The sequence below is a fragment of the Capricornis sumatraensis genome, chromosome 15, assembly GCF_032405125.1.
Source record: "Capricornis sumatraensis isolate serow.1 chromosome 15, serow.2, whole genome shotgun sequence".
NCBI classification, from domain to species: Eukaryota; Metazoa; Chordata; class Mammalia; order Artiodactyla; family Bovidae; genus Capricornis; species Capricornis sumatraensis.
This window is the reverse complement of record NC_091083.1, coordinates 50,176,292-50,204,252: the sequence shown is the minus strand read 5'-3', so window position 1 is coordinate 50,204,252 and position 27,961 is coordinate 50,176,292. Positions and strand designations below refer to the sequence as shown.

At 43.7% G+C, this 27,961-nt stretch overlaps 1 protein-coding gene across 1 annotated transcript; it reads left to right on the top strand.

The window, feature by feature from the left end:
• Positions 1 to 27,160, top strand: RASSF2 (Ras association domain family member 2). The gene is made up of 10 exons (XM_068986994.1): positions 1 to 59; positions 1,515 to 1,590; positions 3,869 to 4,020; positions 7,527 to 7,615; positions 13,791 to 13,951; positions 17,237 to 17,338; positions 19,118 to 19,169; positions 19,670 to 19,791; positions 21,197 to 21,294; positions 22,440 to 27,160. Exons 1-10 carry the CDS (start codon positions 1 to 3, stop codon positions 22,507 to 22,509), a joined length of 981 nt encoding a protein of 326 aa, XP_068843095.1. The 3' UTR covers positions 22,510 to 27,160.
• Positions 27,161 to 27,961: the final 801 nt, after the last annotated feature.

The following is a 27,961-nucleotide window of genomic DNA, read 5'->3' as shown; positions in this document are numbered from 1 at the left end:
ATGGACTATCATCACCAAACTTCCCTAGTCCCATGTGGACAAGATAAATACATTTCCAAGTAAGGTTTTTTGCTATGGTGTTGTCTTTGCAGTGGCTAGTCCCATGTGGATGGAAGCCACTGGCAGAGGAGCCTCCTCTGTACACGAGAGGAGCTCCTGTGTGTGAGAAGGAGAAAGCAACTGCGTGTGGACTAGTGGGAGCATCAAGCGAGTTTGCTGCTATAGTTAAAGAACATGCCCCCAGAGCCTGGCCATACAGAGTGAAGTTAAGAGGGTCTTCAAGACATAGTACCTTTAGAGGCTCAAAAGAGCTGATGTCCTGGAGAATTTCTAGGAGGAGGAGTTGGTTGTGACAGCCCCAAATCTTTACAATGAATGACTGGACTTAAAGTGACAGAACGCCCTTGCCTCTTGCCAGAGAAGACGCAAAACCACGCACGCCTCAGTTTCTCCGCAAGCTCCTCCCTCCTCCCAGGCCTCCATTCGCTTTCAGATAAAACTTGATCAGAGCATTTTCAGGTTTGACAGCTCTCACTCTGATCGCAAAGGGTGTCACATGCTCTCTCTTCCATGTTTAGTATTAACAGAGCTATGCTCCCAAGGGAACAACTTGGAAACCAGTATTTAGAGGCCTTGTAAGGTTTTAAAAAAATGTCTTTATAAACTAAAAGCAGGTAGAATAAAGAGACAAAAGCACCTCTTGAAGGAGAGAAGAAGAGTAGATTAGATTAGTACATTAGAAAAGTAACGCAGAATATTACATTAGGGGCTTCCCTTGTGGTTCAGCGGGAAATAATCTGCCTGCAATGCAGGAGACATGGGTTCAATACCTGGATTGGGAAAATCCCCTGGAGAAAGGAATAGCACCCCATTTCAGCATTCTTGCCTGGGAAATCCCATGAACAGAGGAGCCTGGTGCGCTATAGTCCATGGGGTTGTAAAGAATTGGACACAACTTAGCGACTAAACAACAAAGGTATGTCAGTGAAGCCTAAGTCAATGGGGCCCAGAGCTCTCCCTTTTTAACTTCCTGAAATCCTTGGAGTTTCTGAGTCTCACGAAGGTCTGCAGTGAATGTCTTCTCACAGCATGTGTGAGAGAGGAAAGTTTGTGGAGAGGCTAAAGAAACCTTGTGTATGGGCTTTAAAGTGCATTTGCTTCTATGAATCTGCGGTTTAACAAGGCCTGCATATTTAGCTTGGGTTTGAGAAATGTAGTGAGAGCTGCTAACCTTTGTCAGCAGACCAGACCTGCCTTGGTTTTCTGGAGTTGCTCCTTACATTAAGTCTGTTCTAGGTAGTATTTACTCTTGATCTTGATCCTGGGAAAGTTTGTGATGGAAGATGTGTGGTTCTACACTCTATGGGGGTGTGTACTTGTGTGTATGTACACAAGTAGACAACACCCCGACTGGAGTGACTGAAGGCCAGATTAGAGGTGAGAAAAAGAGGGAGTAATTGCATTATAAGTGATTTTAGCTGAGATTGTGACACTTTTTGTATTTTTCTCTTAAGGAATGAACTTCTCCTGCATTTGAAGACCTACAACTTGTACTATGAAGGCCAAAATTTGCAGCTCCGTCATCGTGAGGTAAGGAGTCACAGGGAAGATCTGTGGGGCATCTCCCCTAGTGGCCAGCCCAGTCTTCATCTCCATGTCTTCTGGGTCTCCATGTCTCCATGTCACCCTCACCAAGAGGGTCTCTGCCTCTCTTGCCACAGTGAGTAGCCTCTCAATGTTAGTGATGTTATTGGGAGTCCCTAGAGTTCTTTGAAAGTATACCCCGGGCCCAGATTTTTTCTAAAAAGAATGTGTTTTCTGTTCTGGAGATATTCCTGTGGCTGGACTAATACTAGCCTCAGAAGGAGGACCCTCCAAAAGGATGCTTTCATGAAATGACTATTTCAGATGGTACTCAAGCAACCTTTTTCCTCTTGGGCAATTCAGGAACCTCACCCTGTCCTCTGTGTTGGCACATCTGGCCCATGTGCTGTTGCAGCAATCTGGACAAGTTACATAAGCTTTGGGTGGGAACTTGGCTTTTCCCCACAGCTGCAGCAGCCTTCCTAGAATGCCTTCTTAGCATGTCTTTTGTTATCCATATGTCTTTCCCCAGCCCCATCCTGTATCCATTTCTGTAAAGCCTATTTCGGGTAGATGGTGAATTATATGGGAGCCTGGTAGAATAATTTATACTCAAGTGTTCTTGGCTGATAAGAAGGTACATGTAATACCCTTCTAAACACATTTTCAGGTTATCAAGCCATATAGATTTAATCTGTAGAAACAGATATCAGATGGTAGAATTTCAGCTACTAAGGCAGGCAGGTTGGGTATAGTATGTAGTGGCTTTTAGTATGTTCCTCAAACTATACCACTTAGGCAGAGTCCTACTTTGGGTTAAATTCTGCCCTCTAATCATGTGGTATAAAGTATTGATACCAGCCTTGACCACTTAGAAGACCATACATGTAACCTGTGCTTAAGTAACGCTTTTCTCCTTAAGATCCCCAAACACCCTAAAGTTGTTCCACCCCTCTCCTGCCTTCTTTTATTACCCCCTCCCTCTCTAAGGATGATCTTGGTACCCAGATTGGTTGTTCACTGAGCATGTGTCATCTTCTTTCATGGGGCTTGTCCTGAAGATGTAGCCATAGCCCAGACCTTAGGTCTTGACCCTGCTTTTAAAACATGGGTTCAAAAGGTTTTGCTGAGATTCTAGAAAGAAGACCTGACTCTTTAGGCACTGTCCTCAAACCTTCTACTAATTAGTGGCTGGATCAGTAGCAAGATTTTGGTCCTTAAATAGCTTTTCTGCTGCTGCTGCTAAGTCACTTCAGTCGTGTCCGACTCTGCATGACCCCATAGACGGCAGCCCACCAGGCTCCCCTGTCCCTGGGATTCTCCAGGCAAGAACACTGGAGTGGGTTACCATTTCCTTCTCCAATGCATGAAAGTGAAAAGTGAGAGTGAATTTGCTCAGTCGTGTCCGACTCTTAGAGACCCCATGGACTGCAGCCTACCAGGCTCCTCCGTCCATGGGATTTTTCCAGCAAGAGTACTGGAGTGGGGTGCCATTACCTTCTCTGAAACAGCTTTTCTGAGGTATGTCCTATAGATGACTCAAGGGTCTGGTGATTCCTGAGATCCATTTCTTTTTGAATAAAACATCAGATATTTTTAGAAGGCCTTCACATTTAAATTCTTATCAATCAACAACCCTTGAGTATAAATTTGGAATTCTTGCAGAATTTATTCACCTCTTAGAGAGTTATTATGTAGCACATTAGCTAATTATTGGCTCTGGGAAGTTCTGCTGTTAAGAAATCTGATAACACATCATCTCCCAACTCACAATCACTTGATACTCTTTTTAAGGTAACAGTTCATCTGCCAGATGAGCTAGTATTCTGTTGAACAAACTTGAGGAAATGTTACTTTAAATCATCAACCGGTGGGTCAGATTGCTAAACATGTTATAATGAAAGACACATCACTTTCTATAGTAGGGGAGGGGAAAAATAGCTAATTCAAGGTTTTAGCTCTTGCTTCTGTTAGCAGAATTTAAGAATAACAGGCTATTTTCTCACATACTTTAAGAAATATATTTATCGTTCTTTAAAGTCATTAGTATAAAAAACAACAAAGAAACCATTGTTAGAATTTGCACATGTCTATGAATTTTGAGAAAACTATGTGCGGACCTCTGAGCTCAGCTTCAGAGCCTGGAGAGTGGCTCAGAGCTGAGGTGTGACTATCACTTGGGTGCACCTACCTGGGCACATCAAGAAAACTGTCGTTTACCGTAAACAACATGGTGCTGGCTTCTTTGGGACTTTTCTGGACTTATCCAATTGCTTTGTGGCAGGAGGAAGATGAGTTTATTGTGGAGGGGCTGCTGAACATCTCCTGGGGACTGCGCCGGCCCATTCGTCTACAGATGCAGGATGACAATGAGCGCATTCGCCCCCCTCCATCCTCTTCCTCTTGGCACTCTGGCTGTAACTTGGGGGCTCAAGGGTGAGTAAAGAGAGAGAGGACTGGGGATTTACCAGAGGTATCTGGGGGTTGCATGTGTTCTCAAGCTGGTAAAGGCTACCTTCTTCCAGCAAGCCTTGATCGAAGCTCCCGTTCCCACTCCCCCCTGCTCTAGACTTGGAATGAGGAGAAAGGGGGCATATGTTGGTGTTACTGGGCTTCCAGGCCTGGCACCACAATCAATGAATGGACGAGTGAGGAAGGGAGATGCTGAGTCCAAGAGGAGAAGCACTAAGGCTTGAGTGAGCAGCATGCCATCGCTGGTAGAGACCCTACCTCTCTGAGGGGTATTGTAGTGGTTAGCCAGCCTCAGTCTGCAGATTTCTGACAGGACACCCAATGCCCCAGCACCCTCCCGACTGGGACCACTCCTCACAGAGTGACCCCACCCCAGAGTCATTTAGGGCTCAAAACTTCTGTCCAAAGCTCTCTGTGTCTTAGAGGAACCTGAAAGTGGGGAAAGCATGTCAGGCCCTGACCAAGCCAGCCAAGCAAGCTCTGCTTCCTTTAGGTTACACCTGGAGTTGGGTGGTGGTGTGATGGTCTGGGAGGTCCCCTCTCCCGTGTTCCCACTAGAAGGTCTGTGAAGACTAAGCCTGTTCCTTCCTGTAGCCAGATGAGTAGCTCTGTACATCTAGTAAGGCACACCCTCTTTACTGTTGTGTGTGTGTGTGTGTCTGGCTGTGCTGGGTCTACTTGTGGTGCGTGAGCTCTTCATTGCTGCATGCAGGCTTTCTCTAGCTAAGGTGCACAGGCTTCCCATTGAGGCGGCTTCTCTTGGCAGAGCACACTCTCTAGGGTGTGTGGGCTTCAGTAGTTGTGATGCATGGGCTTAGTTGTCCCACAGCATGAGGAATCTTAGTTCCCAAACCAGGGATTGAACCCATGTCCTCTACGTTGGCGGGCAGCTTCTTAATCATTGGACCACCAGGGAAATCCCTACTATCTGGGATTTCAGTTTTTAGGGTAAAGTGACAACCCTTTGTTCCATCCTAAAATTTGCTAATGCTGAATGCCTTGGGGCCAGAGCATGGTGGAATGCACCAAGATCCCAGCCAAAACCACAGTGATGTTTTTTTCTGTTTTAAATGAGAACCAAGCCCTCTCTGTTGGCCCCATTGAACATTTTGTTAAACTCCACAGCCAAATCTCTTCTTGGCTGAATTTAAGAGAAATCTACAATGTTGCCCAAAGCCTGTAGCTGATCTGGTATATTTCCAAGGGAATTTAAGAAGGAAATTCTTTGCTTGTACCATCAGTGCTGGGGTTGGGGGTGTGGGGGGAGCCGCGGAGAGGTCCAGTCAAGGTTCTTTGGTTTCATCTAACTTTGCAGTTTCATACTCTTCTTTGCTTTCGGCATTTTCACTGTATTTGGTTTCAAGTGGGCCAAACCCATTCCATAGCACCAGCCTAGCCCATGGAATATTACATTTCGTTCCCTAAGAGAGATGGTTTTTAAAATTCCATTTGACCATGTGGCCTTTGGCTGGCCTACTCCAAAGTCTTTCAAGCTGTACACTTGTTTCTTTTCCCTTCCTTATGGCATCAAGCTGGTCTTGGTTGCTTCTTCAAACCTGCAAATACTTTGACAGAGTTTTCAGGAATGATAAATAATGTTATTCCAGTGCCTGCTATAGTAAAGTGAGTGCCTGGACCACTGTTTTAAGAAGAATGCTGAGTCTGGAGGAGAATGGATACATGTATATATATGATTGAGTCCCTTCGCTGTTTACCTGAAACTATCACAACATTATTAATTGGCTATACCCAAATACAAAATAAAAAGTTGTTTTTGTATTTTTTAAAAGAAATATGCTGAGACCAGTTTCTGCTTGGGCAATAAAGAGGGTTTCAGACTAGGGAGTAGGCAGTGGCTGCTGTGGGTGCCAAGTGTACACCGTTCCTGAGAGTCTCTGATTTCATTCTGGGGCTCAGACGCCCACAAGTTATAACTATACAACAAGTAGTTCTTTTAGATGTTCAATTTTCAATTGTCTTTCCTTAAAATTATCATCCCTGGCGGTCCAGTGATTAGGACCCATATTCTTACTGCAGAGGGCTCAGGTTCAAACCCTGGTCAGGGAACTAAGATCCCACAAGCCACATGATGTGGCAAAAAAAAAAAAAAGTATCATCCCTGGACTGTAAGTCCTGTCTCTGCTGAGTCGTAGCATTACCAAACCAAATTTGGGTCTGCTCACCTACATGCAGTAAAGCCAATTTACTGACACAAGGTTATGGTGAAGGAAGGTGCTGCATTTATTGCAAGTCCAAGCAAGGAGTATAGGCAGCTCATGCTCAAAAGACCTGAACTCTTTGATGGCTTTCAGGGATGAGTTTTTAAAGGCAAGGTGAGGGAGACTGTTGTAGGGTGGTAGATGCTCTTCTCATTAATTTGGTGGTAAGGTAATTAGATGGTACTTCAGGAGTCAACATTATCTGGTTCCAACTGGTTTGGGGTTCACCTGCTTGTGGTCAGAATGCAGTTAACTTCATATACCTGGTGGAGGAGTCAGTATCTGCAAAACATCTCCTGGGTATGGCTCAGGATATTATCTATAGCCCCTGAGGAGGAACTAAAGGTTCTTGAATTGTTTTATGGCTAAACTATTATTTTTTTGTCTTGCTTGGCTGTTTTCCTTTGTTTCTGGATTTTCTCACGTCTCTGATTTTTTTTTTTTTTTGGAACTCAGAGAAGGCCTAGAAGGCTAAAGCTTTTTAACAAATAAGAAGAGGATGCAGGGGTCTGTTCCTGGGAAGCCCCCATAGGGTCTTGCTTGGTTTCACCAGGGCACCTACATTCTTCTCACCATGGGAAGGTCTTAATTGGTCAAATATGATTCTCCTTTCTAGCCAGATCCGCTGTTGATTTTGGTTGTGTTTCTCTGAGCTTCTTCCATTGTCCTTCTGAGCTTTGGGAAGTTATTTCCCAGTTATCAGGGCAATATCAGGTCTCAACTCAGATTGCCTGCATGTGACCCTCTCTCCAGCAACCCTGAGCACACTGCCATCAGTGCCACTCTGTAGTTACTCTGACTCTCATAGCAACCAACCTATTAATTTCCATTCCTGTTAGATTCCAGAAGAAATTTCTGAGTAATTCCTCCAACATAAATGGGTCTGTACTAGAATCTTGTCCCTAAAAATAAATGACCATTATTAGGGTTTTCTAAATAAGGCATAGACTTTGTAGGTGCTTAGAAACCCAGCACAGGTACCACACAGCTATTCTTTGTTGTTCTCTGTCCTGGGCTTGATGTTGCTACAAATGCTGGGAGCAAAACTTTCTCCCTCCAGAATTCACCTTCCTTGCTCAGTGCTTGGCTCAGGAGCTGGGCCAGCCTCATGAGGCCCTCAGCATAGCCTACCATGTCCTTCATCACCTACTGCATGATCCCCAGAAGTATTCCCTTTGCATGAGTGGGATGGGGTGGGATTGAGGGAGTTCATCTGCAGGGGCTGAGCCTTTTGTTTGTTTTTGTTTCCAGTACCATCCTGAAGCCCCTCACCATGCCCAACATTCCAATCTCAGAGGTGGATGCCCTGCCTGAGAGTGATCAGACATTGAGCTCCACAGGTACAGGCATGGTGGGAGGATCCTCCAGTTTGGGGCCAACTGTGTGAAGACTGATGTGATGAATGTTGCATACTGTTACTTATTTTTTGGAAATATAAAATTCACATGGTTTGAGATTCAAAACTTATTAAGAAAAAAGAATTCAAAGTTTCACATCTCATCCACCTGCTAATTTTCCCTTCCTAGAAGCAATCTGAAGGCTTTCTTCCCAAGATATTCTTTGCAAACACAAGGAAATACACAGCAACAAAGCTTAATGTTTGGATGTCATTTTTTTCTTTCCCTTTCTTATAGAAGTGGCAGCATTTTGCACATCCCATTTCTGTTAGTCTTGAGGATTGTTCCATACAAACCCAGAAAGAACCTCTGCAATCTTTACAGCTCTGCAGTATTTCATTGTATGAATAAATAATTTAATCACTTCCTATTGATAAACATTTAAGTCATTTCTAGTCTTTAGACAAACAAAAGTGTAGACAATGTCCTTGTACATGTCTCATTTCACACATTTGTGTCTGTAGAATTCATTCAAATTAAGTTTCTAGGTCTGAGGCTGTGTGCATTTGTAATTTTGATAGATATTATCGGTTCATAATATCTTGCAAGTCCTTATATCATGCTTATCCTGTGCCTGACACTGTTCTAAGTGCTTTCAATTAATCAATTTATTTAAACCCATACAACAATCTTGTGAGGTAGATGCTATTATTAACCCCTTCTATAGGTGATGTAGCTGAGGCACAGAGAGGTTAGTGATATATGGTGTTGGAAAGAAAGACATTTTTCTCTACCTGTTACTGAGTCCAGGCTCATTCTACTCCACCACACAACAGGCCAATAAACTGAAAGCTGAGGTGCTGAGGCAAAGAATATGAGTCAGAAAGCCATAGACTGAGAAGATGGCAAAACAGTGTTTCCAAAAAACCCATATTATCAGGGTCTGGATTCCAGTTTCTTTTGTAGAACAGAGAAGGAGAGAAGATGAGGACATAAAGTACAAAGGCCATTTATCTTGTAATATAGGAGAGGATGTGTTAAATTCATCTTTTCTGCAACCATTCACTGATGGGCAGGGTCAGATTGTCTCCCTGTGAACTGAACAAAGCCACTTTAGCTTAACAGTTAGACCGAGGGGCAGATTTCCTTGAGGCAGGCCATTATGTATTTTTATAATAACAAAAACAAAGGTAAAGTCAGAGACAGCTCCAACATGGAATCAAAACTGGCTTTTCCCTATTATAATCCCCCACGGTCAATGTCTGTTCCACAATCTTGTGGAAAGGGGGTGATGACCATTCTAACTGCTTCATCAGATAGACCTCCCTGGGAGTGTTCACCATTGGTGCCAGTGTTCCAAATGTTGAGATTTGTCTTCTTTTGTTCCCCTTTGGAAAGTGTCTTCTTTGTACTTGTAGACTTAAAAATATTCACAATCTAAAAGTTGAGAGTTATGTTTTATTCAGCAAGAATTTTTTAGGACTTCAAACCCAGGAGGCAGCATCTCAAGTTAAGGAATTCCATGCTACATATGGGAAGATTCCGTGCTACATATGGGAAGATACAAGAGTCTGGGCTCACTGAAATCATTCTTTTGATATACTTCTCAGTTACCTAAGGCTCTGTATCCTCTATTCTCACATCCTGAGTTTCCTCAGGGCTCACCATAGGGAGTGGCCACAATCTGATGGCTGCAAATGGCAAATAGTCCTTCCTTCCTGAGTTCCCTCAGGGCTCATCAGCTCACACTGGAGAGCTGCAATTGCTGATGACTGATCTCCTCTTGGTCAGGAATTTGGCCAACATTTGGGAAACATTTCATAATCAAACTTTGTCGCATGGTGCTGGCTGGGAGGCTCATCCAAGATCAGGTGAGAATTCTTGATATGCCACTCTGGGTGCTAAATTTTTGGTTAGGCCCTGTCAGTAATAAAAGATTATTTAGATCTTCTAATTATGATCCAAGAGACATTCTCCCTTGTTACTTCTTCCCATACCTAGAATCACACTATTACAATTACTCTATGTAATAAATGTGGTCTGTGCCTCAAGATGTTTAGCCATAGTTTTGTTGGAGGCCTGGTTACACACTCGGTACTGTAAGAGACAATAATCTTGTAAAAAAGACAGGATATAAGTAACACAGCTAGTAACATTAACAAAGACATAGTGCCACAAGGAGACACAAAGCACAAACAACTTGGAAAAAAGAATAATTAAAATGACGATTAGCATAACCAGTTGTAGTGTCAGCCGGTCAGTCATGTCCGACTCTTTGTGACCCCATGGATTGTAGCTCGCCAGTCTCCTGTCCAGGGAATTCTCCAGGCAAGAATTCTGGAGTGGGTAGTGATTCCTTCCTCCAGGGGATCTTCCCAACCCAGGGATCTAACCTGGGTCTCCTGCACTCCAGGCAGATTCTTTACTATCTGAAGCACCAGGGAGTCCAACTGCAATAGAATATCAAGTCCACAGGCGAGCCGGCTGGGGCCTCCAAATTTTGGTTGGGTCAGATAGAAAATGAGAAATATTTCAGCTTTGTTTGCAAATGTATACTTTATCAACTTGTTGTAGGTCATACCATAAATTTTTTTTTTAATTAAAGCTAGTATATTTCTCAAAGTCATAAAATTATGAACCATATTCATCAGTCCATGTACAAAACTTAAAATAGCCTAAAGATTTGAGTAAAATGCAGTTAGCAGGAAACTTGGTTATTTCTGTGAGATATAACATTTTAGATAATATATCAGGACATATCAGATGTGAGGGATTCCACATAAATTTTGGAATATCTACATTAGTGGCATTTATCCATACACTATAACCTAAGGTTCTTCTCCAACCATTTGACAAGGATTTTGAAATAATTTCACATATCAGATAAACTTAGTTTGACCTTCCTCTTTGAAATGTCTCAGAGATGTTCTTTTGAAGTATCCCAGAGTCAGCTGGAGGCTAAAAAAGCTTTAGTCAGGAAAGTTTGTTAAAAATATCAAAAAGATTTTAAAACACAATAGGTCACTGTGAAACAATATTTATTCATTTAACCAAAGTCTCAAAATGATTAAAAGAAAGCAAATATGGATCACCTAAGGGCCCAGAAACTCATGCAACAGTAATCAAAAAGGAGCATTTCTAATAGAAAGAGATATATCAAATTCCAGCCTTATATTAGTTTACTTAACAAAATCCATTTACCTAGTCAACTTCAGTCTAACTTTAGTTAATCCTGACCTTGTATAAAACTTTCTCAGTAAAATGTAATTTCATGCCTCATACCTTCTTTTTTTCTTTGTAGCATTTATTAACTGGATCTTTTTTAACACTGTTAACCGGATCTTCATTGCTGCATGCAGGCTTTCCCTAGTTGCAGTGTGGGATGGTAGGGGGTGGTGGTGGCTACTCCCTGTTGTGGTGTGTGGGCTCCTCAATGTGGTAACTTCTCTTGTTGCAGAGCCAGGCTCTAGGTGTGCAGGCTCAGTAGTTGTGGAGCACAGGCTTAATTGCTCTGCAGCACATGGGATCTGGGACCAGGGATCAAACTCATGTCCCTTGCATTGGCAGGGACATGGACCACCAGGGAAGTCCCTCCTCATGCCTTCTTAACCTCACACATTCTACCATAAAATGTTTTATTGTCTTCAGTAGCTTTAATTATATATTTAAATTAGAATTCCCAACTCCTAAAAATCTTAAATTCTAGTGAAAACCAAGAGACAAATAGTAGTTACTAAAATATGGAGAAACTATTTTAGATGATTTTTAGCTAAAGTTACCAAGTTATTTTTTCTTGCTGACAAATTTGCAACAGGTATAACAAAATTTCCCTTAACCTCTATTAAAACTAGGTGCAGTAAAAGAGTGCTACTTAATATTGATGGTTTCAAAGACATATCTATATTAATTAGATCAACAAACAAACATTAACATAAGATATTAATTTAATACTAAATACTTTCCTGTTCACTGAACCTAAAACTAATTTAGCTTAATTTCCTTTGTATTTAGAATTGTTTGGTTTGTAAGCACTTACTTTTCTTTAAGGCAACTTAAACAGAGCTCTTTTATGAATTAACCTTAACAATAATATCCAAAGACACTTACTGAGATATACACATATCCACATAGACACAATAAGAAATATTATACTTTATTTTCCAAACTTAGTCATGAATCAGATATCACAATACAGAACTCACTAGTTTGTAAATGACAGTTAGAATAAGAAAAAATTTTAAAGGCTTCTTCCTTTTTTACTAATATTTATGGAAAACAAGTCAAGTTCTAAATTACTTTACCCTTTTTAAAAATTTGCATTTTAAAGAGATGGCAGAGATGAGGAGACCAGATAGGACATTTGCATCTCAAAGATACAGGGAAATTTCTCTAAGATGACTCTGTTTCCCCTTTGTTTAATACTTGCCAGCCTCTTACTGGGTAGTATTTGGGGATTTCAGAGGGGAGGAAGGCAATTCACATGGAGATGGAGAAGCAATGGTTGGTCAGAATTGAAAGAGACACGTGTACCCCAATGTTCCTCACAGCACTGTTTATAATAGCCAGGACATGGAAGCAACCTAGATGTCCATCAGCAGATGAATGGATAAGAAAGCTGTGATACATATACACAATGGAGTATTACTCAGCCATTAGAAAGAATACATTTGAATCAGTTCTAATGAGGTGGATGAAACTGGAGCCTATTATACAGAGTGAAGTAAGCCAGAAAGAAAAACACCAATACAGTATACTAATGCATATATATGGAATTTAGAAAGATGGTAACGATAACCCTATATGCGAGACAGCAAAAGAGACACAGATGTATAGAACAGTCTTTTGTACTCTGTGGGAGAGGGTGAGGGTGGGATGATTTGGGAGAATGGCAGTGAAACATGTATAATATAATATATGAAATGAATCACCAGTCCAGGTTCAATGCATGATACTGGATGCTTGGGGCTGGTGCACTGGGATGACCCAGAGGGATGGTACAGGGAGGGAGGAGGGAGGGGGGTTCAGGATGGGGAACACATGTATGCCCATGGCAGATTCATGTTGATGTATGGCAAAACTAATATAATATTGTAAAGAAATTAACCTCCAATTGAAATAAATAAATTTATATTAAAAAAAAAAAAGAAAAGCAATGGTTGGTAAACAGATGTTTGCTTGGCCCTGAAAAGACAGTGTGACATGGGGTGAACTTTGATCTCTGTTTCCTTTACCACGTTTAGCCCATATTCTTTGTAGATATTTCTGATGGTAGCTTTAGGCCTGTAATAGGCCTACTATCTTAAATCCTTGACAGTTAGGGGAAAAGTCAGTTTCTTCCTGAGTTTTTTGGCTGAAAACTTATTACAACCTAAAAATTAAGAATTTTAGGGAATTTTTAGGACTTCAAACCTGGGAGGCTGTATCTCAGGGAACCCAGACTGAGAGAGCTGCTCCAAAGAATCCAGTGGTGGGCAGCTAAGATATATAGCAGTTTTGCAACAAAGGACAATTAATCAGAAGATAATTGTTAATTTTAAAAACCCAGATATTTCAAGTTAAGGAATTTAGTGCTTTTCTATGTATGGGAAAATGCAAGAGTCTGGGCTCAGTGAAATCATTCTTTTAATATGCACCTCAGCTATCTGAGGCAAATATCCTGTGTTTTCACTTCCTGAATTTCTTCAGGGGTTGCCGTAGGGAGTGGCTGCAGTCTGATGGCTGCAGTCTGATGGCTGCTAACTGGCAGGTATTCTTTCCTTCCTGAGTTCTCTCAGGACTTACCAGCTCACCATCGGCTGTGACTGCAGTCGCTGATGATGGTGATAGCCTTTGTTTACTGATATGGCAGGTATTGTTCCATTTATCAGTCTTTTGGGTCTTGATCATTTTCAGCATACCAGTGACATTTTGGGGTGGCAAATTTTGCTCCCCTACAGTGGCAGTGGTAGAACTGGGGTTTGAACCTGGGAGTCTGGCTCTGAAGTCTGTGCTCTAAACTTTGTCACTGTATTGCTTTTTGGTAAATTATGTATCATGTTTTTTCCCCAGCAAGAAATACTGTTTTTATAAAATATATTTTTGGGGAAGCTGTACGTACTGTAGCATTGGTCAAGAAGTTACTGTAACTGCCACATCCCAGGTCCAGGCATTCAGAGCTCATTTCCTCTTTCCATCTCAGACTCCAGGGGCCTGAAGTCCCTACAGGAAGACACCCCACAGTTGATGCGCACACGCAGTGATGTTGGGGTACGTCGTCGTGGCAATGTGAGGACACCCAGCGACCAGCGGCGAATCAGACGCCACCGCTTCTCTATCAACGGCCATTTCTACAATCACAAGGTAGGGGAAGCACGGTAGCATGGGGCATGGGGCAGCCCTAGTGGGAGCAAGACCCCTTCCTGGGCAACTGCCACATCAGGGCTGCAGACACCACCTGGGAAGCCACTCAGTCTTCGCCCTTGGATGGGCTGCTGGCTCTGTTAGAGATGAGGGCCTCCAGATCAGGAACCCCCCTAGGTGGTGGTGGTGTAGGAAAAGCTGTGAGAAGATGAGTGTGTCCTAGGTCTTAGGTGAGTCCTTTGGGATGGGCCACCAAATGAGGGTCCTTGGCTTCACACAATTCAAGAGTGAGCCACAGTAGAGTGAAAGCAGGTTTATTCAGAGAGCTACACAGTCTTCTGTAGACAGAGTGTGGGCTGTCTCAGAAGGAGGGGTTGACCTAGGGCATGGGGTCACCTGAGAAAGTGAGGGCAGTGCTGGGAGAAACACACTCCACAGAGAGTGTAGCCCTGGGGGATACACATTCCACAGACAGAATGCAGGCCATCTGGAAAGGAGAGTGGTGGCCCCAGGACAATGGGTCATCTGGGAATGTGAGAGCAGCCCTGGGCTATGGGGGTGGTTAGTTTTTATGGGGTGGAGAATTTCCTAGGCTAATGAGTGGGAGGAATATGCTAACTATCTTGAAGAAGGGATGGGGATTTCCATGAATTGGGGTACCACCCACTTTTTGGCCTCTTATGGTTGACCTCAGAACTGTCATGGCACCTGTGAGTGGGTCATTTAGATGCTAATGTATTACAATGAGTACATATGGAGGTGAAGGTCTACTGGAAATCAAATCTGCTGGCATCTTGGGCCTAGTGGGTTCCAACCAGTTTTTGTGGTATCCTGTTCACAATGGCTGTGCCGTTCTTTTAATGGTTGTGCCCCGCCCACTTTGTTCCTGCCTCAGTGAGTGAGATGTGAGATGACCCATAGACAACCCTCATCAGAATCACCCCCTTTACCCCCAATCCATGTGTTACTCTCTTTCTGCACCATGTGCCTCCAGCTGCTGTGGAGCCTGACTTCTCTGTGAGTTAAAGGGCTGCTCTGAAATAGAGCTGCAGGATTCAGGTTGATCTCACGTGACCTGAGCCTGTAGCATCTTGAAGCAGGGTTTTGGTTTCTGGCTGGAGATGGAGATCGGGCAGCAGCAGGAAAATTGCTAAATCCTAGCCACTAGACCACCAGGGACCAGTGGCCAGTGACAAAGCCTTGGCCCATCAACTGTGTAGAAATGAATTTCCACCTACAGGCAGAAAGCAGGGAAGCAAGTAAAGTGTTTGTTAGGAAGAAAGAGTACAGTATGTGTGGATAGACACCCTGGAGGGCTCAGAGAGAGAAGTTCACACCCTCACAGTAGTCTGAATCACTTTTATGGCACAGTTCTTCTAGATTTCCTTTGATCGGTCATCTTGGTCTGCCTGGTTCTGAGTCAGTCTTTGATATATCTCAGGGTCCTCCCCTGCGTGTATGCACATCTCTTAGCCAAGATGGATTTGATCTAGGAGAGGCACCAGTGAACAGTAGCATGAAGTGAAATCTTAATTCCCTGCCCAGGAACTGAACCTGGATAGCCTGGATGAAACCCAGGAATCCTAGCCACCAGACCAGCGAGGGTAGAGGCTGGAAGCTATTTTTCCCTGGCTCTTGCTCCTAGTGAAAAATGCATGTATCATGGAGGCAAAAACTGTAAATGCAAGTACAGAGTTTACTATTAGAGACATAGCACAACGGCATGTGGGAGAGCACGCAGAGAAACAGTTTGTTTAGATGAGAAAGAAGCAAGGCAGAGATGCACACCTGGAGAGAAAGTGTGTGGGTGTCCTCCCTAATGAGGAGGAGCATAGTAAAGAGGTGCTTAATATAGGGCAGTTCTTTTGGGTCTTTGTCTTCCACCTGGCCAACCATCTTGTTTTGCCACCCTGGCTAATTTGTGTCAAGACCTTCCCCCTACGTGCATATGTACCTTTCAGACAAGATGGATTTTGAAGGAAAGCATCCTGGGAGAAGCAAGACTCATCATGGCCTGGCACTGTCTCCTGACTTTTGTCCCCCAAGGAGCCTTTATGCACACGTGCAGTGTCTCCTTTGCCTCAAAGATGGGAAATATATAGCCTCCTGATCCTTTATGCAAACAAGATTTAGCCCATCTCTGTTCCTGTCATGACTATTATCTTAAGGTAAATAGATAGGAGACAAAGCCTATCTATTTACCCTGTTTCTGTTACTCCATTTGGGAGAGCAAACATACCTAACCTGGGGCCCACCTATCTCCTGTCTCGGGAAATACAAACAGGAGGCTAATTGTAAGTGTCCAGCCTGAAGCCCACTTTTTCCTGCCCGTGAAATGCAAACATGAGACCAGTTGTAAACGCCTGGCCTGCGGCCCATCTAGCTCCTGCCTCAGATTCTAGTGGAAAGGCCTGTGGGTAGTTGACATCATACCCCCTCCCTTTTTGACCTCCAAGGAGCCTTTTTGCACATGTACAATTGGGGAGGTCTCCTCAATTTCCCGGGTGGCTCAGATGGTAAAGCGTCTGCCTGCAATGAGGGAGGCACGGGTTCGATCTCTGGGTTGGGAAGATCCCCTGGAGGAGGCAATGGCAACCCACTCCAGTATTCTTGCCTGGAAAATCTCATGGACAGAGGAGCCTGGTGGGCTACAGTCCGTGGTGTCGCAAAGAGTTGAACATGGCTGAGCGACTTCACTTTCTTTTTTCTTTCCTTAACTTCAAGATTGAGAAATATGTGGTCTTTTTTCTCTTATCTGGGCAGAGCCCAGCCTCCTCCATCATCTTGCTTTTATGGAGTTTCTATTATTAAGGCATTTCTACCCATGGGGAGAAACTGTTCAGCCGGGGGCCCATCTATCTCCCGCCTCAAGACCCCAAGCTAGCTGACCCTCCTTCAGTCTTGCTACTTGGCTTTAATCTGGCCCTAGAAACAATTGCATCATGGAAGAATGATCACAGACTTCCTCCTGTTGAAGTTGTAGTGGAAGGTGCTTTGTGTGTGTTTTGTTTGGATGGAGGGCTTCCCTTATCTGTTCCTCTTTCCCTCCCCAGGCCTGCCAATTGGCAAGCTCAGATTCCTCCAGCTTTCTATGGTTGGGTGGTTGCAAGTTCCTGAGCTAGGCAAAACCCAGGGCTCTTTGTTGACCTCAAAGCCTGATACTTCTAGGTTGTCAGGGGCAGGGGACTCTCAGGAAGCACAGATTGAGTGCTATTGTCCTTGTCCCTTGGATTTTAGTGCCCCATTCTTGTATACCCACTCTGAGTCAGACTCTTCTGTTAACAGACATCAGTGTTCACGCCAGCTTATGGCTCCATCACCAATGTCCGCATCAACAGCACCATGACGACTCCACAGGTCCTGAAGTTGCTGCTCAACAAATTTAAGGCAAGTTCTCTCTGCTGGCTGTCTCAGACAGTGACATGTGTGCCTTGGGGCCCCCAGAGGTGTAGAGGTGGGAGCTATGGAGAGTGTGTGTTGCCAGGTTAGGAGGACACTGGGCAGAGAAGGTTTAGGTTCTTTAGATCCCATGAAATCAGCATCACCTGGGAGTTTGTTGGCAAAGCAGGTTTTCAGGTCTCTCTCTCCCTTGAATCAGGCCCACTGAAACAGGAACTCAGAGAGGAGGCCAGGGAACCTGTTCAACAAGGTTTACAGGGATTCTGATACCACTGAAGCCTGGGAAGCACCACCCCTCAGATCCTTCTCCACCAGAGAAGGACCCCAGACCTGATGACTGGATCAGGGCTCCATGTACATATTGACTTCTGTGCATTTAGGGAAGCTACTTTAAAAAATCAGTCTTCAGTAGATGTGAAAATTATAGTGCATGGTGTTTTAAAAGTCTTGTTACTCTGTGTTTTCCACCATCACCTTCTAAGTCTTTTGGAAACCAGGTATTCTTATTTTTAGAGAAGCCAGTGTTTCCTAGTGGTTTAAGGCATGGGCTCTGGGTTTGATTCTCCATCCATCATCTGCTGGTTGGATGATTTGGACAAGTGACTTAAAATCCCTGTGCTTCTGCCTCCCCATCTGTAAAATGAGGTTGAGAGCACCCATTGCTGGTGTCAACAGGAAAAAAATTGCACAACCTAAAAGTTGAGAGCTATGTATTTTTTCTATTTAAACAAAATCTTGACGTTTGTCTTGGAGTATAGCCGATTAACAATGTTGTTAATAGTTTCAGGTGAACAGCAAAGGGACTCAGTTATGTGTATACATGTATCCATTCTCCCTCAAACTCTCCTCCCCTCGAGGCTGCCACATAATATTGAGCAGAGTACCCTGTGCTATACAGCAGGTCCTTGGTGGTTATCCATTTTACATACAGCAATGTGTACATGTCCATCCCAAACTCCCTAACTATCCCTCCCCCCAGGCAATCTAAGTCTGTGAGTGAGAGCTATGTTTGGCGGATATTCTTAGGACTTCAAGCCCTGGAGGCAACATCTCAAGTAATCCTGAGAAAATTGCTCCGAGGAGACAAGGAGGGAGCTAGAATACATAGTTTTCCAACAAAGGGCAAGCAGTCTGAATGTCAAAAGATTATTGTGAATTGAAGGAAAACCAGATATCTCAAGTTAAGGAATTTAGAGTTTTTCTAGGTATAGGAGGATGCAAGTGTCTGGGCTCACTGAAGTCATTCTTTTGATACGCACCTCAGCTATTGGGCCAGAGTTCGGTCTTTTCACATCCTAAGTTTCCTCTGGGGTCACGTGTGGAGTCGCTATAGTCCAATGGCTGCTAGTTGGCAAGCACTTTTTGTTTCCTTTCTGAGTCCTCGTCAGGACTCACGGGCTCACCATTGGAGGTGCCTGCAATCGCTGATGTCTGTAACATCTTTTGTTTACCGATATGCCAGGCAGCATTTTACTTCTCACTGGATTTTCACGAGTATTAGATGAATTAAAACATGTAAAGTTTGTTAGAACTGTGTCTAGCATGGTGCAATAAATATTAGCACCTATTTTATTACCTATTATTATTAATAAAGTTACTTACCTGCCCCATCTCCCCATCACTTTTAATGCTGTAGATAAATAATCCTCCCCTCAAAAGAGCCTGTCATTTATTTAGCTTTGCAGTGTTCGAGAAGAAGAAATGGCCACAGTTTAGATGTGTAAATGAATGCTTTTAGTGAGTATCTTTTGCTCCTTCCCGATTCAGATTGAGAACTCGGCAGAGGAGTTTGCATTGTATGTGGTCCATACCAGCGGTGGTAAGTATAAAGAACACAAGGCACTTAAAACTTTTAATTAACTCAAAATAGCAAGTTAAAAACAGAATCTCTCCCTTATTTGCTTAGTTCTTAGTTTTGGAAACCTCCAAATATTGTTTGCCTTCAAGGCGGGTGGGCTCCCTGGGTAAGTTCACTGGGGAATGCCATATATGGTCACTAAACAAACCCTAAAACCTAACTGCCTATAAAAAAAAGGAACTGGATTTTCTCAAAGCACAGAGAAAACTGTTTTCTCCAATGCAGCATCTTTCAAAAGGCTTGAGGCATGGAAATATTGCTGAGGGGTAGGGGAGCGGCAGCAGTTGCTTTGAACAATACCTGTTGAATCTCTCATTTACAAATCAGTTTTCCTGACTTGTATCGCCTAAGGTGCCTGGTCCATTTAGCCCATTTAACTCAGGGGCTACTCACTGACAGCTACTTACAGTGAGAAAGACCTCAGGCAACTCAGAGCTGCTCTTGGCTGTGTGTGGTTCCAGAGAAACAGAAGCTGAAGAACACAGATTATCCTCTGATTGCCCGGATCCTCCAGGGCCCATGTGAGCAGGTCTCCAAAGTGTTCCTTATGGAAAAAGACCAGGTGGAGGAAGTTACCTATGATGTGAGTCCCTTTTCAGTCCGATATCTGTCCCAGGAGGGTGGTGGGTGGGTTGGATAAATGATAACTGGGTTATAAGCTTGGTTTTTTTGCCCAACTTTGTTGCTATTTCTCAATAGTAGGTTTTCTTGAATGGTAATGATCATAGGGCCAAGGAAAGTTAATGTAGAGGCTAGGCTGAGGGTGTCTCCTGTGGGAATTAATTGGAAGAATGCTCAGGCACAAAATGATTTCCATAGAAAGAATAAATTTAATGAGGCTTTTTGGTATACTTAATGGCTGAAAAATTTCTGCAAACCTTTTCTAAGCAATTTCAAGAAGTTAGCTGAGATCTTTACCTTGCACATTAGACTGCTTTTGCCATAGTAACAAACATTCCCAAATCTTAGTCACTTAACAACAGCAAACATTTACTTTCTTGATCAGGATTCTCCAGGCTGGTAGCAGTCATTCCGCTTTAGATGTGGGTGGCTCAAATGGTAAAGAAGTTGCCTGCAGTGCAGGAGACCCAGGCTCAATAACTGGGTTGGGGATATCCCCTGGAGAAGGAAATGACAACCCATTCCAGTACTCTTGCCTGGAGAATTCCATGGCCAGAAGAGCCTGGTGGGCTACAGTTCACAGGGTCACAAAGAATAGGACATGACTGAGTGACTTTCACTTTAACTACATGGTGTGTCTTATTCAGAGGCCAAGGGTTCAGAGGCAGTGGCTACTTAGGTATGCTTCCTATGGCAGATGGCTGGAGTGCAAGAAACCATGTAAGCTCATTTAAAGCCCCCACTTGGATTTGACACATGTCACACCCACATACATGTTCCATTGGCCGAAGCAACTTGCATAGCTGAGCCCAACATTAAAAGGGTGAAGACATATACTTCTCACGTGGAGAAGCTGATAGAGCAGGGTGAGGATTCGGGTGAGGGAGGCGGAGTGGCTGGTGGGGGCCACTCTCTCACTTACAGCTTCTCAGGAGGAAGTTCACATTTGGATACCTGTTTGAGACTTGAGGCACAAATCATCATTCTGAGCATGGTTCCTTAAATTTTTTTAGGGGAGATCAGAGGGGTTTATTGAATATTATGAGTTCCAATCTTCTCTGCATGACTGAATCAAGAGAAAGTGCTTTTCTGTGTTTGACATTACCTCTCGTGGTATTGAATACATGATAAAAATGAGAAGTTATGAGATAATGTATTAAATATCATGTAGATAAAGCAATCTTTATCATGGACTCTTTGCCCACCTTGAGAAGAATAAAACTTGGTTCCTGTCTTTGAGGAAGTCCTGAATTAGCACAGAAATAGATTCCCCAAGCCTTTGTGCCTAACATGAGAGAGATGCCCAAAAAAGTTGGAATAGTGCTGATAGGGGTCTTATACCCCAGACCTACTTTTTCCCTCCTTAGGTGGCTCAGTATATAAAGTTCGAGATGCCTGTCCTTAAAAGCTTCATTCAGAAGCTCCAAGAGGAAGAAGATAGGGAAGTCAAGAAGCTGATGCGCAAGTAAGCATGGCCCCTGGGGTGGCTGGTTGGATTCTCCAGAGGCCTCAATGAGAGAAGGCTCTGCTCTGGAGCCCTGCAGGGGCTACGTGAGCTGCTGCCGGGATCTGGGTCTTATGGACTTTGTTCAGGGGACTTCCTGTTGACAATGCCATATGTCAGGTGGGGACATGAAACTTGTGTTGGTGTGTTCGTCTTTCTGCTTCTTGTTCAACTTCTCATTTTGATATGGGACATAAAAATATTCCAAGGATTTTAGGAAGATTGTCTTGGTAGTGGAAATTCATCTGAGCAGAGTACCTCTAAAATCCCTTCCTTGTATCTTTCCTCCTTTTTTTTTTAAAACATCTCTTCTGGAAATTGCATTTGAGTTGAAAAGTCCAGTACTAAAACCTTGTTCTAGGAAGGATTTTTTTTTTGGTCATCTTTAGTCACAGAATAGATTACATTTCACAGATATGGCAGAACAACTGAGGTTTTCTTGCCACTAGAGAATAAAGTGATAACTAGTATGATAGCAATTAACATTTATTGAGCACTTACTATGCCAAACTTTAAAAATAGTTTTTGCTGTGTAGTGCAAAGCCATGTTCACTCTGTATAATAGTGTCCACTCCAGTATCTGAATTGCCATAATTCAGGAAAGGTATAAAAAACAGTACTTATCAATAAGCCATGGACCTCCATGCCTGGTAGTTACTATATCCTCTTTGGCAAAATGCAGATACTAATATTAGGTTGAACCATAAGAAGCTGCCATTTTTGTAGGCTCCTCCAAATGGTAAAAATAATGGCAATTTCCTATGGTCCAGCCTAGTTGAGGATTATCTAATCCTCTACATATAGTGCCTTAAGCATATTAAGCACTCAGTGAAGGGAACCTTATTACTGTTCATGTTATTTCACCTTCTCATTCTTTGTCAGATTTTCTAATAATTATAAAAGAATTATAATAGTTTGGAGTGAGCCTCTTCAGCCCTTTCATCCTGTTGTGGTAATGAACACAAGTAATGAAGTGGTTCAAGAGTGGGCCAGTAAAAGAAGCAAAGGGTTGATGCATCTGGCCCCTCTGTGACCCAGGTGGTGGGGAGGGTCACGAGAGGGAGTGTGTTGCTTTCTGCTCTCCACTGCAGCTCTTCTTTCCCCAGGTACACTGTGCTCCGCCTAATGATTCGGCAGAGGCTGGAGGAGATAGCTGAGACCCCAGCAACAATCTGAGCCACCAGAAGAAGGGGATCCAGATGCTGCAGAGGCCTTTGTTGCCCAGAGAAGTCTCACAGGAAGCTGGATGCCTTCCATGGAAACATTTAAAAGCAAATCTTTCCAGCTTTCAAACCACAATGGAGAAGCCAGCAACTCCCTCTCCTTTCTTTCCCTGCTCCTTTGCTTCACTCATGAGGACTTTCAATTTTTATTATAAGGAGGACCCAAAATGTGTGTGCACACGTGTGTGCTCATATGGTACACATCCACATGCCTACATGATATATTCACATGCAGTTCAATTCCAAGCAACCAGCACTAGTGCTTGAGGCTGGCAAATATGCTGCTTGTAGGCAGGAAAATCAGAGAAGTCACTGCCAGTCTGAGGGGTTTCAGACTGAAGAAAAGATTTCTCCTCTCAAGTGCCAGGGAGCAACCATACATATCTGCTCAACTTTAGAAGGAAAAGAAGGCCTAGCAAACTCACCATCTGGGGTATTTATGTGTTAATAGGAGCTTCCCTGGTAGCTCAGCTGGTAAAAAATCCACCTGCAATGCAGGAGACCCCGGTTCGATTTCTGGGTTGGGACGATCTCCTGGAGAAGGGACAGGCTACCCACTCCAGTATTCTTGGGCTACCCTGGTGGCTCAGATGATAAAGAAACCACCTGCAATACAGGAGACTGGGGTTTGTTCCTGGGTTGGGAAGATCCCTGGAGAAGGGAATGGCTACCCACTCCATTATTCCTGCCTGGAGAATTCCATGGACAGAGGAGCCTGGTGGGCTACAGTCCATGGAGACAAGACTGAGGGACTTTCACTTTCACTGTGTTAATAGATATTCTCTTTGTATGCCTAGAAGGATCTGTGAGTCTGAGATCCTTGGAAATAAACAAATTAATTAACAAACCATGCCCTCAAGGCAGGTCTGATGAAAAAAAAGAAGAGAAACTATCAGTGGGGTAGATGCAATAAGCCCACAGGTTTTTACACTGGAAACTTTGATTGTTCTAAATAACAAGGATGTATCTGTCTGGATGCCAGTAAAGAATGGACCCTCCCTTGGCCCTTGCCTCCCTGGCTACCTCTTGGAGATAGGGGGAGCCTGATGTTTCTCTCAGCATGCCAAGCTGTTGACCCCAATTCTTTGGTGCCTCCTGAGTTGAAAGAAATGTCTTATGAAACAGGTCTCACTTGTTTGTATAAGGTGCTGACTGGCTGGCGAGATCAGGGCCTAGTCTTGGGTGGCTGGGAAATTTCCCCTCCTTAGGGAAATGTGAAGACTTCTTGTAGAATGACAGGTGCCTGTAAGTTCAGTCTATTTGCACATAATCAAGGAGTCTTCCTGCACTCGGAGCTGAAGTCCTATGTTTGAAGTCAAGGCTTTAAACTTTCCAACCACTATATTCTTGCAGGTTGCTCTCACATTGTATGTGGAAATGGACTCTTAGGAATGAAGACTTCTGCTGTTTACCAAGTATGGGGTTCAGAGATGCCTTTTGGGCTGCCCTGTGATGGTGCATAGTTAGGATGGAGCTTCTCTCTCAGCTTCTCTGAGCAGCTACCTGGGTGATATTTAGAGAGACTCCAATGGAGGGGAAAGGGCAAGAAGAGTGTCCCTTGGAGCCCCCATTGGGAAGACTGACAAGTAGCTCAGCCTCAGTACAGCTGATACTGTTTGAAGAGTGTTAGATGGATGGTTGGAACAGGGTGCTGGCTGTGGAGGTCAACCAAGCAGGGCCAGAAGCTCCTAACAGCAAGAGTCTGAGCCTCGTTGGGGTAGAACTCCCCATCTCTTCTCTACCTCCTCTCTGAAGATTTGGAGAGCTGGGCAGTTGAGGAAAGAAGAGCCACTGATCTGTGCCTGCAAGGAAAGTGGACCTTTGCAGCAGAGCTCTTCCTGCCCTGAGCACCCTTGCCCCCATCTGCCCCTATGGCTTCCAAGAAAGACCTCTTTAGATGGCTTACAGCTGTGGTTTCATTGTTGACTTTCGAGAAGATGATATGCTGCCACCTGTCATTTTGCTAAGCTTACTGCCTCTGTGGGGATATCCACCAGCCTTGTGCAGGGTGGACTGGAAATCAGGAGGGCCTTAGCCTCCTCAGTGGGCTTCTGCAAAATGCACAGAAAATAATAGGGGCCCAGGGAGAGGCTTCCTTTGTTACAGATGGGAAAGAACAGTTTTGTGAATGCAAACATACTTCCTGAATTTTGCATTTGAGAAATAACTTGGAAAACTTTTCTTCTGGTTATTTTTATTTTGAATGTTCAAAGCCTTTGTTGGCCCTAATAATCTTCCTTGAATGGCTTGGGAAAAATTTTTCCACAATGTAAATTACTAATGACTAACTTTTATTGGACAGCTATTTTGGTTTATGAAAGTTCTCTTTAATTTGCACTAACATTTTGATAGTATTAAACATGGAAATGTTGCAAAATGTCAATTTGCCAGATCACTTTCTGAGAAAGTGATACTGGGGTAGACTTGGTTTTTTTAAAGATTGGGGATTGGGGTGGAATTAAGGGAAATCTCTTACATGATACATTCCACTTAATGCAGACCCCAGTTTTCCATTTTGGCTCACCCTGTTTAGAAATCATTTCTCATGTACTAATAATAACCCAATCAGGAATTTTGGAAAGATTCTTTGAAATAGAGACACTGCTGTGATGTAGAGCTGTATTTTCTCACTGGTATCACATGGCCTTGCAGTTTTGAACTCCTGGACAGATTTGTGTGCATTTATGTAATTGTGTGCAATGAACCTGAAATCGTGTGATGAACAAAGGGCCAATTTATAGGGTTTTTTCCCTCACTTGTGAAAAGCAACATAGCCTCATCCAACTTAATCTATTTCCTGGAGCTTATGTTATAAGGTGATCAAATGAAGGAAAAACTTGAGTTTATCTGATTGGTGATAAGGGGATCCAGTCCTCCAGGTGAAGTTGGAATTAAGCACAAGGTAACATTCTTAGTAATTACATTAGTGAGAACGTGAGGAGTTAAATTGTAGGGGGAGGGGGGTGGTTACCTTGAGGAGGAACTGAAAAGCACAAAATAGGCTTGACTGTGCAAACTGTGACAAATGCATACTGACCTCCAGGCTTTTGGACTTTAACTCTGAGTTGAGGCTGAGGTGGGAGAATCTGAGATTAGTCGTCCCTGTGACAGATGCTGAGCCCTGAGGTTGAGGTTTTAGCCTGAGACTTCAAGGAATAATATATTCACCTTTCCCTCCTTTCTACCAGAAAGAAAACAAGACACTCTCCTAGAGACCTCCAGATAATGATATTTTGTCATCTATGTCAATAAGACTTTAGGACATAAAGACCAGAAAAAAAAAAAAAAGTCACTCAAAACACAATCTCTGATGCAAAAATGTCTTGGCCAGAATTCTTTCTCTGGAGTTTGGGCAGTTATTTCAGGGTTAGGAGATTGGAAGGAGAGATGGATCACAGAAGGAGAAGAAGCTCTCTTAAAGAAAAGAGACGCTGTCTTTAAAAAACAAAACTGTTTCAAAGCTCTGTAGCACAGAGAACACGGTGCCGTAGGTACATCTCCAAGAGAAATTTCTGTATGAACAAAGGAATTCCATAGGTGGCCCTAGTAGTAATGAACCTGCCTGCCAGTGCAGGAGACCTAACAGACACGGATTCAGTCCCTAGGTCAGGAAGATCCCCTGGAGAAAGGCGTGGCAACCCACTCCAATATTGTTGCCTGGAGAATCTTATGGACAGAGCAGCCTGGCAGGCTATAGTTCATAAGGGTCGCACAGAGTTGGATAGGACTGAAGCAACTTAGCACACCAGCATAGCGCCCAAACCATGATGTGAAGGCCTAGGTAGGAGGCAGAGATCTCCTTGAGCACCGATGCAGCAATACAGATTCTCTAGTCAAGTCTCTACTTAAATTGTTTTACACAAAGTCTTCTTGCTGGAGGCAGACGAGATGAGAAATGATCTAGAGAGGTAAAAATAGAGAAATGCGGCACCCATTCTTTCTGAGGGAATTGACAGCATTTATCCAATGGCACCCCACTCCAGTACTCTTGCCTGGAAAATCCCATGGACACAGGAGCCTGGAAGGCTGCAGTCCATGGGGTTGCTGAGGGTTGGACACGACTGAGCGACTTCACTTGCATGCATTGGAGAAGGAAATGGCAACCCACTCCAGTGTTCTTGCCGGGAGAATCCCAGGGACGGGGGAGCCTAGTGGGCTGCCGTCTCTGGGGTCGCACAGAGTCGGACACGACTGAAGCAACTCAGCAGCAGCAGCAGCAACCCTGTCGTGGGAGGTTACAGCTCCCGCTGTGTTATAGCCGAGCGCTAGACATGGACCAGCTGTAAAGGGAGAAACTCGTTTCCCCGTGGAGCCTCCCCAGCAGATCGCAGACCTGTTTTCCAAGCTGCTGGTTTCTGGTGTATAACTGCTAGTGTTTCTTAAGGGTTTCCCCATTTGATTTAGCTTTGTGAAGTATCTTTTATCTTAATCATAACTTGCTTTTCAAGCAATGGTACATGACCTGGTTCAATGTTTGGTTCTGAATTTATAAACTGATGTGTTTAGATATCTTAATGTAACTTGACAAGTCCTCAATAGGGAACTGTGAATTTCTGTAACATTTTGATATGTTTTAAAGCACCTGACTTAGATCTTTTTGAATAAAGCACTCTCAAAAAGAATTTTCTGGTGGACGAGTATGTGTGTCTGCTGCATTATAGGAGGGTTGGGGATGGGAATGTGAAGGTGCATCTGGGAGAGGCTTTGATATTCTTCCTTCAGAGTTTATGGTTTGAATGTGTTCGGACTTGGTTCCAGTTTTCCAAACAGAAAGTGAAATTAGAATATTCTTTAGGAATCTGGAGTTCAGGCCCCCGGTGGAACCAAGAATTGTAGGAATAGCTGGGGACAGCTGTTCAGTGAGGCTGGATTTTTGTCCTAACTCTACCCTGGGTTTTTTGGGGCCGATTCATTGAACCTATTTCTAGGACTTGTTCCCTCATCTGTAAATGGTCAAACCACTGTCTTGGGTTGAGGACCTGGGTTTATCTCTGTTGGTGGCAGCCCCCCAGGGGTTGCCAAACCTAAGACCTACCAATTAGGGCCCAAGTTCCATCAGATGGTATGGGGGAAGGATGATGGTTAATTTTATTCACAACTTGGCTAGATCATGGCACCCAGATATTGGTCAAACACTAGTCCGGCTATTGCTGTGATGATATTTTTAGATGGGATTAACCAGGTGGCACAAATGGTAAAGAACCCAACTGCCAATGCAGGAGCTGTAAGAGAAGCAGGCTTGACCCCTGGGTTGGGAGGGTCCCCTGGAGGAGGGCACAGCAATGTACCCAAGTATTCTTGTCTGGAAAATCCCATGAACAGAGGAGCCTAGCGGGCTACAGTCCATACAGTCACAAAGAGTCGGACATGACAGAAGTGACTTAGCATGCACGCAACATTGAAAT

Excerpts from the sequence above, each read along its gene's own strand:
- RASSF2 (XM_068986994.1), top strand. The coding sequence starts at position 1 with ATGGACTATCATCACCAAACTTCCCTAGTCCCATGTGGACAAGATAAA. Across the intron at positions 4,021-7,526 it reads TGTAACTTGGGGGCTCAAGG|TACCATCCTGAAGCCCCTCA; the intron begins GTGAGTAAAGAG and ends TTTTGTTTCCAG. Across the intron at positions 21,295-22,439 it reads GTCAAGAAGCTGATGCGCAA|GTACACTGTGCTCCGCCTAA; the intron begins GTAAGCATGGCC and ends TTCTTTCCCCAG.